General features: G+C 39.8%; 1 protein-coding gene across 2 annotated transcripts in view; it reads right to left on the bottom strand.

Moving 5' to 3' along the window:
- Positions 1–930: 930 nt before the first annotated feature.
- Positions 931–18619, bottom strand: part of LOC18440242 (sialyltransferase-like protein 5) — a 43256-nt gene continuing 25567 nt past the window's right edge. For both annotated transcript variants that reach the window (XR_016050467.1, XM_006850393.4), the window contains exons 9-11: positions 6382–6530; positions 2184–2265; positions 931–2046 (exon numbers count right to left, since the gene is read on the bottom strand). Coding sequence is in view for 1 of the 2 variants with exons in the window: in XM_006850393.4 (XP_006850456.1) it covers positions 1648–2046; positions 2184–2265; positions 6382–6530 (630 nt within the window). In the remaining variant the exon portion in view is untranslated. The remainder of the gene's footprint in view (positions 2047–2183; positions 2266–6381; positions 6531–18619) is intronic.

Raw genomic sequence — 18619 nt, 5'->3', positions numbered from 1 at the left:
CCCCGAGGTATAAAGCATCCATCTTAAAGATAGGTGCATGGCTCATCTAAAATCAATTGAAACTAATGGATCCAAATGTTTTCTTAATAGAATTATTATTTAAATTTTAAAGTTTATTTATTTTTTTTATATTTATGATCTCCATGTTAGAGATCAGACTACGTCCTTAAAATTTTAAAATTTAGTTCCAAAAATCCATCTCAAAAATAGATTTTTAAGATGAGTGTCCTATTCTAAATTATGAATTGTCAAACATACCCTAAAGAGAGAGAACGGGTAACACGCATAGGCAACAAACAAAAAACACAAGATTAGCAAGTGCTTAGACCATTGTTTGCAAAATCAAATCGAAACGGTTAACCGAACATGGGGTCAAAAGTGGTTTAACCCACCTAACCGGTAAACCGGTCAATTCAACCGTTCTAACCAGACAAGTCCAAGAAAGCCAAAATATTGTTGAAAACAATAAAAAAAATACAAAAAAATCAACTAAAATATAAAAGCATATAAAGAATGATTAAAATAAAACACATTCAAATGAAGTTGAAACTTAATAAAAAAATAGATTTTAAAAGTGAGTATTAATGATCAAAATAATTTTTAATATTTACCATAATGTAAAAAATATTTTAAAAATATATTACAAATCAAATTCCTTATTTTTTGGATTTCATCGACTTTTTTTAAATTTTTAGTTTTAAAATACCGGCCGATCACCAAAACCGCCCGAAACCAAACCCGGCAAGGGGCCGGTTCCGATCTACGGGTTAGATAGGGCGGTGTTTCAAACAATGCCTTGGACTCGGGATATCTTGTTTCGATGTGTAGCTCAATATGGTTTCAGTCAACCATTCGATTTCAAGGTCCATAACGGGACAGTTTTTGTAACATTATGAGACCAAAGGGATTTATGTCAAGAATTCATAAAGGTGGCGGGAAGATTTTTACCTTGCCTTTATTTTTTGTTTATGATGATTGTGATTTCAAAATAGAACACAAGTTCTTTCACTGTTGAATAACACTTTCAGCCCTCTGAACCGAGCCAAATGCTAATCATTAACATGTCACAGAAACAATTGTCATTGAATTCTGCATTGTCAGTGAATTCTGCAATAGAGAGGTCAGCCGCACTTCAGAATAGCATGTGAACAAAATTTATGGAGCTAAATACAAGAGATCTCATTTTGCTACTGTTTTCCCAAGCGTCCAAGAAAAACTTTGAAATCCGGGTGGGCCAGAGCACTAGTCCTTCAATCACTGGGCCCGCTAATCCCCAACCTTATCCTTTCATCCAAAGGATCCCAAATGCGAAAGACTGAATCTCAATGTCCACCATCAACTTTGGATTTTTGAACACTTCACCTTACAACCATGAAAATTAAAACCACACCCAACCCCTCTTTCATTTTTTTTCTCAATGTTAACTTGACCTTGTAGGAATGGAATTTAAGATATCATGTCGTGGCACCCTGCCACCCTCACCGCCTATGCACCCAAACAACATCAGCAAATTTTGATCCACTTTATCACTGGGCATATACAATTGCTTCTCCTCTATTTCTCGTGACAGCCACATACACAGAATCACAATACTTCGCTTGCAGACTATTGATCCCTCAATACATAAGCGACCCTCTGTGCTTGTTATCATGCTTGTGTCCAACCTCTCGGGTCATGCCTAACGCACACAAGGTCATCCAATTTGTTTCCATCCATTTTGTACAAAGAAACGCCCCCCATTTCAATGTAGTGCTCCTGGGATTCCTTTCTTAGCCTCTCAAATGGAAGCACCTCCCACTTGCTGTAATTTGACTTCTTCCTAGTCTGACTCATGTCGGGTGAACCTGAAAATGGTCCCTTGTCTGAAACAACAGAACCCCAAACCTTACAAGAGCGAAAAGGTCCAAAGTCACTATCCATCTGACCAGTTTGGGCTCTCTTCAGGTGATAAGCAGCAGCATGAGCATGGTTTATCATTTCCCTACTAGGTACATCAGACCAGTCTTGTTTCCTGTTAGCCCTCGTAGGAGAATGAATCCTAATAACCTGTTCATATCACCACAATGAAAATCATTTACACATTGCGATTCCTGAAACAATTCCGCTCCATGGGAAAATGAAGTCAAATAAAGGATACAGAAAGAATAAATTTTAGGTTGGATGCAGTGATTTCAAGATCTTACACCAAGGCACTCCAGAAGTTGGTAGTATGCTCTCCCTTGCAGTGGATTATGCCCCTTCTTAGGGGCTGAAAAGTAACGTGTCCTGTATTACGAAAAAGAAAGTATCATACCATGTTGTAATGCAGTACTACTTGAGTGATTAATTAGCAGGTATTATCTTAAAAAAGAATCACATAGTAAACAAATAAATAAAATAATTGCAATGAATTTCTTTTGGGTGATTAGTCATCAAGCAAACAAAAGCAACCTTCATAGTTCAGCACTTTTGTGAAATAGTGTAACACAAGTTTCCATCATCAAGGACTAAAGGCATACGCCCAACACGCATAGAGTATGAATCTACTAAAAATCAGATGCATCGGGGAATAAACATTAAATTACTACCTCAGGCACTCCTTAGAGTAGTTGAATCCCCATAACCTAGAAACCTATGTCCGAGTAAGTACTAGGGCATCGAGGAAGAAACCCACATGCTCGTCAACAAGCCAGAAAAATCCATTCGATCCATACACCGGGCCAGATCTATGCCTGATACTTGCCTCCAGACATTCCATAATATTGCTCAAGGACCATGTAAACAACACTGGGAGGCGACCCCAGGTAGTTGGTAGCCCGCTTGCTTAGGACACTAAATGAGCAATTGAGAATACGTAGGTTATCAAATTATAAAAGTACAAAATAAACCATTTTTATTTGTTGTTGACAGAGGTTGAAGAAAACCGATTACATCAAGTAGTTCCAATCAGAACAGAGAAGGGAAGACATGCAAGTAGGTTAAAGGACGAGTGAGAGAGGTTGCAAAGCAGGCAACCCTGGCCCAATAGAAGGCCAGGCTTTCCATTAACCATACACGCAAGGGGAACGTAAATCATGTGCTTCCCTTAGCACAAATTGAAAGCAATCGGTCCATACAAACCAATGATATTAAGACCGATCTAGCCAGGCTGGCCTGACTGTTTGAAGAAGGAACCAGACTAATTGGTCAAAACCAGTCTAAACTGGCTGGTTGAACAAGTTGGACCCATTGAACCAACCACTTCAGTCCAGGTTTGACAAGTTTTTTATATATTTTTATTTATATTTTCTAGACCAGCCTGATCAATGAACTGGTCGAACAAACCGGTGTCCTCACCAAGTCGATGATCAGTCTGGTCTAATAACATTGATTTGCAACACTGTTTCGAAGACCAGATTGATGGGGTGGATCGCCCAAGGACCGATCCCAATCCAGAATGGCCGGATCGGCAATCCAATTAGGCTGGACTGGTGATCAGACAAACAAAAAATTTTGAGAAGGATATATAGTATATAATATATAATTACCTAGTCCTTGTGGATGTAACCATAAGGTTGGAGGTTTGAACCCTCCCTTTTTTTTCTAAACGTCACAAACAATATAATATATATAGTATCTACATAAAAATTTAATTAAAACAAGAACACGCTTGGGAGGCTTAGAACCTCCAAAGTTAATGATGGTGTCCACAAACTCTAGCCACCGGAGATATTTGAGCTTTGTAATATAATTTGTATATTGGATACCACATACACTCGAACCACCGATTCAGATTACAAACCAGTATGCTAATGGGCAGTTTTTCAATTATTGATCTGGACAAAGGTTAGGACCTCATCTATCACGTTATCTAGTCTCCACTCCATGGGTGTGTGGTCCATTCCATGGGATTGTCTAATGACATTCAAGGAGCCACATTCAACAATGACTAGCCTGTGAACTCTTGAAGGAATAATTTTGGCTCCATGCAAAATGTTTTGCTTCAGTTGTATTGGCATCCCTAAGGCCCACATGTGTGTGAATGAATGTTCTATAATATCAGCACATTGTACAAAAAAAAAATAGTACCTGTGCCTTTGTGTGTGCACATGAGTGCATACGCACGGATAATAAAGTGTTAAATTCAAATAAGAGTCAACGTACAAACAATATAAAAATCTATTAAAAACTTATTATTTACAAATAACAGTCAAGAAAACTGCAAAGATATGCAGTAGGCTTTGGAAAATGTGATCTTCAATATTTGAATCAGTAAAATGTGCTTTCATAGCTATGCAAAAGGCTTTGGAAATGTCTTACCAAGATTCAATCCTATTGAACTTAATTTAGAAAAAATAACTATTTTGGAAAATAAAGCTAAAGATCAAAATAAGTTTCAATCATCTCAGACCAATTTAGCCCATTGTTGGAAAAATCGCCCATTCTAACCAGTAACTGCCCGGTTAGATCAGACTGGCCGGTTCTTGTTTCAGCCGGTTTTGTTAACCAGCCGGGTATTTTACAAAAAAATTATATAAAATCCCAAAAAATAAGGGATTTTGTTTGTAATGTATTTTTAATGTTTTTCATCATTATAGAAAAAATTGGAAATTGTTTTGGCCATTAATATTTATTTTTATTTTTCCCATCTTTTTCTGAAAATATCAAAAATACCCCTGGACACAAATCGATTGTTTAAAATTTATTTTTTAATTAATTTTCAACTTCTTTTGGATGTGCTTTGTTTAATTATTTTTTAAATATATTTTTCATAGTTTAGTAGATTTTTTTTGTATTTTTTTAAAAAAAATTTGACCACCTGGGACTTGCCCGGTTAGAACGGTTGAACCGGCCGATTTACCGATTAGGCCGGTTACCGCTTCCAGGCCGATGTTCGGTTCACCGTTCCGGTTTGATTTATCCTACACTGATTTAGCCCCATAAAGATAGGGGAAAGAACAATGTCACCTGGAACAAGGCTGCATTTTTTGCCCTCAAAATCCATGAGGTAAAGTAAGTTCACATGCGACCACTTGGAAGACAGGCATCCCCAGGTACTAAGCATGAGGCACCTACCCAATTGGCTTGTTTGACATCTACACAGGTTACCAGGGGTGTTCCACCTCAAGCCATAGAAGACCACCATAATTCAAACATTAATCAAACAACCACATTGTCAATGATCAGCTTTTTGAATAGTACATCATCATCATCTTAGCCTTTTCCCAATTAACTGGGGATGGCTACATGAATCTTGTTCCTCCATTCTGAATAATACATAGAGGATTTTTTTTTCCCATATCAAAGATAGCACCTTTTCATTTCCCTTTGATTTTCGTTGTTTTTGGGTAAGTATTTTCCATTGATTTCATTTTGAAATTATGCTATGCACATTAACCATTTGATAGACTTCTGTCTACAGGGAAAATGAGGGAGAGAGGATGAAAATCAGGGGAGAGAAACAGTTTTCTGTTGGAAGCACCCAGATGATGAATGTATACAAAGTGGAATAAGAACAGATGAAGAAAATACAGAACTTCTTAAGAGTCGCCGGAGGAATAGTTTTGGGAACTTCCTAAGAAAGCTGTTCATAAAAAAACGAGCAGAACAGGTACCTAGGACCCTCACTCTTAAAAATCCTAACCTACAATGCTACCCACCAGCATGGCTCCTTTCCACTAAAAGCAACATATCTGTTGTTTAATTTTACCAAACATATTTTGGGGATCAGGTCATCAAAACAGTGTACCACACAAGTGAAACACAAGCGATTATGCTTCATTACATTACAAATCATAACAAGTATACTTGATGTTTCTGGCAAGTCATTTGTTAGAAAGTATCATTGTGTTTTTTTGGCTACGTCATTTGCTTTTCCTTACAGTGCATGGTTGCTTTTTTTTTTTCTTTTTGAATGTTGTACATGGTCTCAACACGTAGTATGCATGATCGCAAGTTGTCAAGTTAACAAAATTACTAGCCCCCATTTTCCACTGTGCGAAATTTCTTTATGTTACCTGAGTCTATTTGTCTATTCATAATTCTAAGAACGATATATGAATACTAATTTTTTCATGCGAGTAATTCAACTCTACCATGCTATGATATTTTGAGACATCAATGAACTAGCAAAAGGATAAGACATACATTTTGGACAAACTTAGTAGCCAATAATATAGTAGAACCATAAGTAGAAAAAAAGAGTAAAAAACCAAAAAATAGTGAAATACATACGATACTTTTCTATTTTTTCCAATTCAGTTCACATGAGACACTCAGAAGGATGCCATAGATCAACATTCTTCACATGATTCATAATATCATACCGAAAAAGAAGAAAAGCAGCATATATTTAGAAATACACCAGAAATTCTAAATGATAATTTGATAAATGATCATGTGCAAGAACATCAACTAACTGACCATTCTGTATAGCTAGGATCGACGGTGAAGCCATAAATGTCAACTATATCACACATGGAGAGAGCCAGCTCAATTGATTTCATTCCTGTTCCTTTCGCACCTCTTCGAAGCACAATACCTTGGAAAAGATAAACTGGATTTGGAAGCCCCTGGAGTGTTGCAGTAAACATGTAATTAGGTTGAAGCATTTCTTTCAACATTTGTCTAGTATGTAGCTATAACATTCTGGGGACAAAACGATTGAGCAATGTGTTATGGATGCCAAAGGTAACAATAATTGAAAAGCATAAGATCCTGCAAAATACTACCAACCCACTATCCTCCCCCCATTGGCCCATTCCTCCGCTCTCCTGCACCCTCTAACCTCCTCCCCTTTTCTTTAAAGCAAGGTATTATAGAATACCTTTTTGTTTAGAGAGAGAAAGAGTGAGGGCACCATCTGGTCTAAAGCAATTGCACCAGCCGGTTCAGCAGTAAGACCAGTCTAGAAAATATAAATAAAAAATATTAAAAAAATGTAATAAATAATATAAAAAAACTTATAAAACAAGCCAAAAACCTGTCTCAACTGGTCAAAATAATATTGAATCAGCCAGCCCAACAGGTCAACGTAGTTGAACAACCAGTTCAAGTCGTACAACTAGATGAAACCGATGATTTCAAACCAGTTTTTGACCAGTTTAACCAATTGGCAGTTCAGATCAAACAGGGCTAGTTCCGGGCCTCTTCACAGTCCACCCAATGGAATCAGCTGGTCTGATTCAGTTTTACCAACAGTAGTTTGAACATGATAACAGAGTAGTTATTCTCTACTTGCTCAATCTTCTGATTTTGCTTGTACTTTAGATTTGTGTATCACTATGCATATCTGAAAATTGCTAAGAGGAACTTGTATTATGTGTATCAAGCAACTAGACCACTTTTCAGAATGCTTGGGTTTAGGTCTATGTATCATCTACGGAAGTCTTACCACTATTTCCCAGATGATCCATTTTTTGGAGTGCTAGGTTTCACATCTGAGTATCATCATCTTGTACCTATGAAATGTTACCCAGGCAGATTTGGACTGATGGGTTCTAGATTGGTTTAAGATCATTCACATATCTGAGAAATATAGACCAACATGGTCCTCTTTTAGACTGCAAGGGGGCAAATATGTGTACCATCCGAGATTTGTGAACCAGTGGTAATATCATAGTTCTTAATGACCAAGTTGTATTACTCTATCTTAAGACTTGCAATTATGAATAAAGAGAGATCTCTTACAACTCAATTTTGCCACTTGTGAGACAGCTTGATAGAAGGAAAGCTGAATGAGACCGACAACTATAAAGGGGACGCAACACCACATCTTTTATGTCTAAACTGCATGAAAATTTAAGGAAACTAATGTCCATCCTTGATTCATCTTCGGATGGGGTCATTGACTCAGGTACCTTAGAGCATATGACAAGTGATTAGTTGCTTCCCCTGCTACATATGCTTTGTCTGTGGATCTCTCCTTACTCTCGTTAAAAGTAAATTAGACCCCTTCAATCTTTCTCTAAAGTTTTCCATGTTCTAACCTTCCCTGCAATCTGTCTCTCTCTTCCCACAATCCTTTCTCTAAAGTTTTCCATGTTCCAACCATCCCTGCAATTCGTTCTCTTGTTATTCTCACCAAGAATCTTAACTACCTGCTAACATCTTTTCCTTCTAAATGTCTTTTCAGGACTTGAACACCAAGAAGATGATTGGCAAAAGATATGAGAACAACTACTGTTTAAAAATCGGTGATCTGGATTAGAACCCGCCAACACGGATCAGGAATCGGTTGGGCCGATTTGAATCTTATAAAATATTGGGAACCGAACTGTTCTCCCCATGAATCGACCACAATTCCGACCGGCTCTGGTCAGTTCTTTGTCAGAACCGGTTAGAACTGGCCCCACTTTTTTTATTCTTTATTGTTTAATTACTGAAACCAACCGATCTGGACCGATTCAGGCCAGTTTTCTCCCAAAATTGGCCAGAACCAGTCCCACTTATCTTTTTAAAAATTTCTTTAATTTCCAATTTGATAAACCAGATTGCCAATCCGAATCGCAATCTCCCAAAGCGGATAACAAATCCAAAGGGCTGATTCGGATCACCGATCAATTTCTTAAAACCTTGAGAACAACAGTCTCTATATTTTGAATAACACCTTAGTCGCATTGGTCCTACCCATCAAAACTTAAAAGGGGGAATTGAGATATGCTCGATTGGGTCACCGATTTTTAAGAGTCTTAAAGTCTGTGTTTCCATCAATAAAATGCAATGACAGTCTTAACAATGTTGTTTGCGTTCTTTTAGCAATAGATAAAGTTATCTAATGAATGCTTTGCCCCAATACAATCAAGATGTCGGGGAGTGGGGAGGGGGGGGGGGGGGGGGGGGGGGGAAGAAGCGCCTATTATCCTTTGTCCTAAGGGTTGCAAATGTTGTAATTCTTAGGTAACAAGTTATTATGTCCTAAGAAATGCAACATTCGTCAAAGATACTAAATACTTTTATTACTGTTCTATAACTTTTAATCACCTAAAAGGGAGCTTTTTCATTTACATATTTTCTCCAATGGCTCTTCCATATAGGCCAAGCGAAGGAGAAGCCTCCAACCAACATTCAAAGAAATCTTAAACCGAAGAAATAGAACCGTCCTTATCCCTTGTTCAAGTTTCTCCTACTGATCTTCCTATATCAAAACACAAAGACCACTCACCGCATTGAAAGACTGTTTTATAATCCCTTTCTTTTCTCTCGTGTGTTGATTATGTTTCAGAACCTAAAAAGCATGCTTTTTCCTGAGTGGAAGAAGGCAAAGCAAGATGAATTTGACAAACATAAAAAGAACAAAATAAGAGTAAAATACAGGAGATTGTTTGCTTATAATAGTTGTTGGGTGTAAATGGGTGCATAAATTCAAGTCTGGGTAGGAGGTAGTATAGAACAACAAAAGGCAACACTGGTCATGAGAGTATGAACTCAAACTTAAGGTTAACATTATCGTTAGACTTTCGCACCAATAGCGAAAATGGGAAGTGTACGAGTGCTGCTTTCAGGACCAACCTCTAAAGATTTGCCAATTTATCAACTGGATGTCAAGAATGAATTCCTTCCTGGTGATCTAGAAGAAAAAAATCTGTCTGCTCCATATTCCAATGAGAAAATTTGCAAATTATAGAAGCCATAAAATGGCTAGAAATAGCCACCGCAAGCATGTTTTGACATTTTCAGTCGAGAAATTTTCTTTGTTTGAAGGTTAAGCCAAGCAGCATTAAGTCCTGGTTTCCATCGAAAGCAATCCAAAATACTTTTACAAAGAAGACCTTAAGGGACTAAGATCTTGCTGGTTCATGTGGATGATATTGTCTTGACATGGATAATACAGAAAATATTTGTTGCCTTCAATTCTCATATTAGCCAAATTTCAACATTCAAAATCTGGGTCCTCTTAAATATGTTTTTGGGTATTGAAGTGGCTAGATCCAAAAGGATGTTCATATCAAAATGTAAATCTACTTTAGACCTCCTTAAGGAAACAGGGAAACAAGCCCATCAATCTTCCCCCTGATCCCTCTTTTTGACTTGATCAAACTTCTGAAGTACCTTTAGAAGACACTAGACTCCATCAGTGTCTTGTTGAGTCTCATATATCTCACAATCATAAGACCCAATATCATCTATGTTGTTAATCAGGTCATGATGCACTTCAAATTTCACTTAAGGATGCTATAACACATCCTGTGACATCTCATCAGCTCCTGGTCGAGGTATTTCTATCACTAAAGGACTGGTCTAGACCTGATTGGCTACTCTGATGCCAACTTGGCCGGGTGGTAGATTAATCACCAATCTAATACTGATTATTGCAAATCCATTGACAGTAGTCTAGTCGCATGGAAGAGCAAGAAGCAAACTGTTATTGCCTGTTATAGTTCAGAGGTCTCGTACCACATTATGGCATCCACAACATGTGATTGAATTTTGCTTCATACTCTACTTTTAAAAATGGGTATGGAAGGCAAGTATGCATTGTGATACTTAGGCAGCCATCCAACTGGCCACCAATTCAGTGTTTCATGAAAGAAAGAAACACATCGAAGTGTATTGACATTCCGCTTGTTAGAGGGTCATTGCCAAAATTAACAGTATACCCCAAAATTAACAGTATACCATATATCAAACTAAGGACCAATGGGCAAATGTATTTACAAAGGCAATCAGTTGGGTGGCCTCAAACCATGGTTACCGGAATCTCTCAAACCAGGTGGCAATTCCGCTTCAGAATCCTAATTTAGCAATTTTCCATGGAACCTGTTTCCTTGAAGTTTTTTTTTTTTTAATATGTTGACTGTATTAAACTTAAAGTGAGTAATGAATGTGTGAAAAGAGGGCAGGATACCCACAGATGGGCTCCGCCCAAAAATAGGCTACCCACAAACGGGTGCCATGTACAAAAACCATGGGTAGATCAAAAATGCTTTACATGAATTGAACCATTTAGGTGACGAATTCCAATATGTGATACGAAACCGAGCAAAAATAGTCCCCTAGGGGTGACTCAGGTTGGCATGAGACAAGGTTGCAGCAGCCTCTGCTAGAGAATCAGCCTCACCATTTGCTTCTCTCCAAATGTCATTCCATGAGATTTGTAGATTCCTTGTGACTTGACAGATCTCCTCGAAGATACTGTCAAGCCTCCAAGGCCAAGGGGCAGTGCCTGAGGCCCAAGCTATAGCACAGTAAGAGCCGCCTTCGATGGTTACAGACTGTCCCCAGCTAGTGTCTAATTTCCTGAGGCTTTCCCGGAGGGCCGAAACCTCCGCAATTGCTGAATCTGAGACACCAATAGGAATAGAAAAGGAGCAAAGGGTATTTTTGTTGTGGTTGCGGAGCAAGCTATGCCTGCAAGGTCAGGATTTCCAAGAAAACACCCGTCAAAGTTAAGTTTGATGTGGCCTGCTTCGGGTGGTCTCCAATGGGAAGAGAGTGGGCGCCTCTAAGGTTTGAAGGAAAGAACGGGAGTCCAACTGTGTAGAAAATCAGAGTGGCAAAGATTTCTGAAATGTTTGTGGTGGGTGGCCCAGAAAATGACAACAGCTCTGATCTTTTCTACTAGTGCATTCAACAAAGATATCTGGCTTCGAAATATTCTGGCATTTCTCTCAGTCCAGATTGTGCAAAGAGTGGCAGCCAACGAAGCCTGCCATAGCCATAGCAGTGTACGGGCCTTAGGCCAGGGAGTTGAGAAGTTGAACTGATGAGATGAGGGACATGAGGTGGAGTCGCCCACTGCCATTGGAATAACTGAAGGATGTCAGCCCAAATTGTCAAGGCTAACTTGCAATTGATGAAGAGATGAGCATTGGTCCCCTCATCTTCAGTACACATAATGCATCTATTTGGGATTTGGAGTCCCATTCGTTGTAATTGATCCACTGTGAGGGCTCTCTCAGACCCAGCTATTCAATTGAAAAATTGAATCTTGGGAGGTACCGAAGGAATCCAAACTTTGTCTATAATACAAGTGGGACTGAGGGGGGAGGGGGGGGGGGGGGGCTTTTGGGGTGAGCTAGAGAGGAGTAAAAGGAGGCCACCAAGAAAGAACCTGAGTGGTTAGGGGTCCATATAAGACTATCTTGGCCCCGAAGGGGCAGGAATACTAATGGAGAGGACTGTGAAATCCTGAAGTTCAGGGTTCGAAAGGGGTCTTTAAAGGATGGGACTCCACACCCTCCTATTACCCATCAGCTGGAACTGGGATTTCACAGTCGCTTTAAAGTCACTAGCCACCAAGAAAAGTCCAGGGTAGAGGTCTTTTAGGGGTGCATTCTCCAGCCAAGTATCAATCCAGAACAGAGTTTTGTCGCCCAGCCTAGGCCTATACCTGATCTTGGACTGAAAGTGTGGGTAAGAGCGTAGTATGGATTTCCAGATCCTAGAGGAGTTGCTATGAGCTCGTCGGGAGGGGACCCAAGAGGGGTCGGAACTGCAGTATTTAGAGTTGATCACCTCTTGCCACAGATGGTTGTTTTGGGTAGCTAAATGCCACCACCATTTCCCAAGAAGTGCAAGGTTATTTTCTTTGAGGAGAGAGATGGAAACTGAAAAGTCGCCAACTCTAGAGGATAACAAGTTGTGAAGGGTTGGATCCCAGATGATGCCCCTTGGGCATCTAAGGCCATCCATTGGCAGGGTCTAGAACCCCAAACCTGTCGAATGAGAGAGCGGGAAGGTCCATGGAGTTTAGTTTCAACCAGAGTTAAAACAGAGGGGTATTGAGAGGAAGCAAAGTTGTGGACGTGACTGCGCTTATGGGGGTCACCCAAACCCCTGATATTCCAAGTCAAAATCCTCATGAGGGGGGTAGAGAGGGAGGGCGAATCTGAATGATCGCCGGGATGAGGGGAGACCAGAAGATGTCCCCTGATCTCTAGCAACAGTCGGCCCGTAATTGATCCCAAAGTCTAGATTGACGAGTTCTCGTTTGCCCTTTGCCGTAGTCTTGGGTTGGATCTCTTGATCTGAAAAAACGAAAGCTTTGAGAACCACTTGGGGTTCATTGAAATCCACACCCATGACCTTCATGACAGAGTTGATATTCCCCTAAGCATTATCCAATATTGTCCACCAAAGTCGAACTAACAAAAGCGGGAGAGGCCTCAGACACAGACTCAACTGATGGTCGGCTAAGGTAGTAAGGAATGGGTGAGCTGCTTGCGTCCTCAGTGGTGAGTAAGGGGTTTTGAAGCTCCAAAGACGCAATTAGGAATCTCGATTCCACATTCTAGGAATCTTGATTCCACATTTTTCAAATCTCAATTCCAAGATTTATTGAATCTCAAGTCCATATCTATTGATTTAGATGCCATATTTATTGAATCTCAATTCGCTTTTTTTCGAATTCAGATTCCATAGCATCAAATACTATGGTTCATAGATGCAAGAAACCGTGATTCTGATAGTGCTAGAACTAGGCGGCTATTTCTTAAAGATAATTGGGAAAGAACTTTATATTCGATTCAGATTACAATTTAGAGCATCACAATGACACAAACAAAGTCCCATTTTCAAACTATATATATGAAATCAAAACCTCAGTTTCAGGAAATGGAAATCTCAGTTTCAAGTATGCATGAGATAATGTTTATATGTTATGTAACTAAACACCATCACAGATTCCTTAGTGGACTACAAGTGTCTATCAATTGTACTTAACCTAAAATGAATATCCTTTTTTTTATTTGAATTTCATTGTTTACAAATCAGGCATTGTTACTTTCTTTCTTTATTCAATGAGAACCTCCAAAAACCTCACATCTGGTATTACAGCCACTCGATTTTGATTCCAATATCGTGATTAAGGCATAATGCATCAATTGAGTTACCAGGGCAACCCTTGTACAAGTCTTTAGGACTTTTGCAGATCTCGATCTTATTCAAGAGGAACCATGGATAAGAATGCTCAATACATCAATTCCAATACAAAGGGATTCTTGCATGCGTTTACTGTAGAACCTCGAACATTTCGCCCTATGAAACACGTTTCCTGCTGATTTCTATTCTGGTTCTAAGTTTTTAGGTGTGTGATCCTATAGATATAGGAATCTCAGTTACGATTCGGTCGAAATTCGACCCCAATCGAGGTAGGAATCTTGATTCCATGTGGGTTGAAACTCAATTCCAAAATGGTCTAGATCTCGATGCAAGTTGGGTTGAAACTTGATTACAAAATAGTATGAATCTTGATTCCAATTTAATTGAAAGTTGATTCCAAAGAGGTAGGAATCTCGATACCATTTTGGTCGAAACTCAATTCCAATTTTTATTGGAATTCCAATAAAGTAGGAATCTTGTCTCCTGCAATTCGCTCTATACAGATAGCGATTCAGACAATAGGAATCTGCTAGCTGCCCGTGATTCTGAGATTCTGATTCCTAAATTGATTCAGAATCTCAGGCATGTCCAACAACTATGCTTCAGGCCATTATTGACAAGTTGGGCAGCTTGACATTCATGTATTGACTTAAGAAGTGTTAAATGTGTATATGTCACTTGGTGTATTTTGTGTATATATATATATATATATATATATATATATATATATATATATATATATATTGACATTCATGTATTGACTTAAGAAGTGTAAATGTGTATATGTCTCTTGGTGTATTGTATATGTATATGTGTGTATATATATATATATATATATATATATGTATATATATATAGCTATGTCACTCTAATTGGGAGCCTAGATGTCCTTGTGTATGTAATAACACATCTATATCAATGTAACGCATCAGAAAGGAATGGGCTCAAGGTATTGGTGGTCACATCCATATCAATGTAACACACCAGAAAGGAACGGGCTCAAGGTATTTGTGGTCAGGGTGGTCGGATGGCACAACACAATGTCTTGAATTCCACCCTACCAATGTCCCAAATCAACATTCAAATAAAAGAAAAAATACACACCAGGACCAATATTTTCAGGTGGATCTACCTTCACTCCCTAGGACTTCCCCTTATGCTCTCTCTTCCCTAAGTAAAAAAACACAAAAAAATAAAAATAAAAAAAAATATAAGGTTTAACATCCTCATCGTGACTCTTCCATTGTTGTTCCCCCTTGGATCATATCACCTCTGCCCAACTTGACACATCATCAATAATACCACCCATGCAGCCTACGAACCACCACCTCGAGCTCCTAACCCCATGCTCCCCGGCTCTCATTCCCACCCTAAATCCCCAAAATCCCACTAAGCCTCTCTTTTCCTTTGAACTCCTAACACCAATCACAAAAACAGCCACACCAACCCACCCTCTTCCCCTAACCCCTCCACCCTCCCTCTCCCCCTCTTCTTCGCTTACTTCTGCCACCCAAACCTCTTGAACTGAATCAATGGTTACCTACTCCCCATCCTATAATAATTTTGGCCCAATGCCTACACCATGTTCCCTAATCATTTTTTCAAAAGTCATCCGCCCCCCCCCCCCTGCCTTCCCATCTTTTCTCTCACTCCCATAAAATTGCAATCCCTCTCAATACTTTGCCAGCCCCCATTAATCCTGACATAGTTCAGCTTGATATCCTTGTCCCCTCTCCCCTAGTGAGTCTCATCTATTTCTAAGTTCTGAATTTCAGGAAGCTTCGTTTCACCCAAAGTGGTTCCTATCTCTAACCCACTTCCTCCTCCCCCACCACCGCCATTTCATCCCCCCATTCTCCTTGCTCCTGGCCTCTTTCTCCCAAAATGGTCACCCACCCCTTCATTTTAGCCTCTCTACCCTTACCATACCCCTCTCCTTCTAACAACTGCTTATCACCACCCATCTATCAGATGACATAAATCCATCTCCAAACCAGTTAACATCAGCGCCTAACTCCAAACATCTCAAAACCACTCTTCACCCACCTTGCCCACCTCTGAGACCATGTAAACCAACCAGCAATTTCAGATCTCAAAAACTAGCCCAGAGGTCCCTTAAGAAGAGTGAGTCTCGAAGCACCTCAAATAGTGGACGAGGAGGAGATCCGACGCATCAATTGCAACGAAACTCACCTTGAGGAGATGTTAGAAGAGATGGGCTTCAGCTACAATGGACCTGCCACCAACTCATCAAAGATTCTCTACAACAACACAAGTCAGGTAATAGATCATACATAAAGCACAATGCTCGACTCTACCTGAGTTTGACATCTTCCATCACCTCAAACTCCCCATCCACCAGGCCTTACCCAAGACACCTGCCTCCCTCTTCCCATCATCCCAAATAAGGATTCTTGATTGGAACGTTGGAGGGATTGGTTATCCCACAAGAAAAACTCCATTCTCTCTTTTGCCTTACAGCTCAATCCTGATATCCTAGCTATTTTAGAAATCAAATCTCCTTTCCCTCAACTGTTTGACATTCACAGAGTCAAGGGCAAGCACTCCTACCAGTGGACTGCCTTGGAAGCCAAAGAAGCCTCTAGAGGAATATGGAACATTTAGGACCCCTCTATCCTTTCCCTCCCAAGCTCTATGGGCCTTTTCTCAGTATCCCTATACCTTGTCAGAATCTCCGACAACTTCACATAGAAGTTCACAGAACCTTACCGACCCAATAGACCCAACCATAGACAAGCTTTCCGAGATGAATGTGCTACATTGGCCAATTCCCAACCAGCTCAGAGTCCTTGGTGTGACTTCAACATCATCGGATGGTCGTACAAGTCCAACCACCACAACCATATCACCGCTAGTATGCTCGGATTTCATCTCACAAAATCAACATACCTCTTAAAACGTCCTCTTACACTTGGTCCAACCATTTCACCAACCCCACACTAACTAAGCTTGATCAATTTCTGATATCTCCAGAGTTGGAAGATTCCTTCCCTACCACCCATTCCTACTCTGTAGTCAAACCTACTTCTGACAACAAATTCATCCTCCTTAAACATCCAAACTGGTTCTTCTAATCCTAAACTCTTTTGATTTAAATTGGCTTGGATCGAAGAGCCTTCTTTTGCCAACGTAGTCTGCAACTGGCGGTCCTCCTTCTCTACTCTTGGGTAGGAAGGCTTCTGGCTTTATGAGAAATTGAGTTTACTCGAACACCAAATCAAAGTTTAGGAGTTGATCCGACCCTATCAACTTCAAGTCCCTCAAGATATCCCGTCTCAGAGTAATCAAGGAACTCAATTCCTCTAAAGAGCCCAAAAGTCCACATTCTGTCAAAATCCAAAGGAGAAAGGAGGCCAAATCTGAATACTTTCAAACTCTAAAGAAGGAAGAGATTTTATAGTTCCAAAGGTCCAAGGTCAAGTGGCTAGCCATGGGTGACCGCAACATAGCGTTCTTCCACAAAATTGCTAGCTGCAGCTGCCGTGCCCTTCACCTAGATTTCTGTTGGTCAAAATTTGTTTGTGGGACCTAATGCCATCTGTCATCGCCTTTTTCTTTCAAAGTCCATACACAGCTGACTATGGCACTCATCCTTAGTTCACCGATATATCCTTCGTCCCCTTGCACCCCTATCTCTGCAAAGTCGCTTGAAAGACCATTTCACAAGGAGAAAATCTCACAAGCCATCGCCAAACTCACAAAAGATAAGGCATTGGGCCCTGATGGCTCTCCAGTCGTCATCTTTTCTAGGTATTGGCACTCTCTCTCCCCTGACATTCTCGCTTTCTTCAATGAATTCTTCCACAACGATATTACCAGCAAAGAAATGAATGTGACCTTTGTTGCCCTCATCCCCAAATTTGAGCGGACTAATCACCTCAAAGACTTTAAATCTATTAGGCTTCTCAACTCTTGCAAAATCCTCTCCAAAGTTCACACTTCACAATAGAAACCATCTTGGATCAAGTCATTTCGCAAAACCAAAGTGGTTTCATTAACAATAGATAAATCCTTGATGGGGCTCTTGTTGCTCATGGATCCCTACATTACACACCAAATCAAGAAGCCTGGTCTAATTTTAAATTTTGATTGGTTTATCCTGGACCATGTTCTCTTCAAAATGGAATTTGGACAAAAGTGGAGAACCTGGATAATGGGCTGCATCTCCTCCAAATCTTTTTCTATCCATGTCAATGGCTCCCCAAGGGACTCTTCTCTCCCCATCCAAAAGCTTATAATAAGGGGAACCTTCATCCCTTACCCTTTTTTGTTATCGTGACTGGAAGCTTTGGTAGATCTCTGTGCAGAATGTACCAGAGGGACACTCTCTCTGGCTTCAAATCTTCTAGGGTTGGAGATGGGATTTGTCTCCTTCAATACACAGACGACACTCTTGTCACCACCAAACAAGTCGACAACCTCTGGCTTTTCCTCAGATATTTTGAACTCACCTCTAGCATGAAAATCAATATATCCAAGTCTAAATTGATGGGGATCAATCTGTCAAATGACTATCTTTTGCTCCCTGCCAATATATTGGGATGCAATACCGACCATACAGCCAAATATCTTTGCATCCCTCTCAATTTAGGTCCCAAAAAGGCCCTAAGGGACCTCATTATCGAAAATTCCAAAAGAGAATAGCCTATTAGAAAGGCAGGTACATCTCTCTTTGAGGGAGGACTACTCTCATCAATGCCAGTCTCCATTATCCCAATCTATGCAATCTTTCAAAAGACTAATAAGAAACTTTCAAAAGGCTAACAAGAAACTTTCAAAGGGCTGGAGATATTTCCAACCATAAAATTCACCTAAAATT

The sequence above is a fragment of the Amborella trichopoda genome, chromosome 2 (assembly GCF_054954075.1).
Source record: "Amborella trichopoda isolate Santa Cruz 75 chromosome 2, AtrichopodaSantaCruz75HAP2 v2.0, whole genome shotgun sequence".
Taxonomy (NCBI): domain Eukaryota; kingdom Viridiplantae; phylum Streptophyta; class Magnoliopsida; order Amborellales; family Amborellaceae; genus Amborella; species Amborella trichopoda.
Note: the sequence above shows the minus strand (reverse complement) of the source record. Positions and strands in the feature narration are given on the sequence as shown.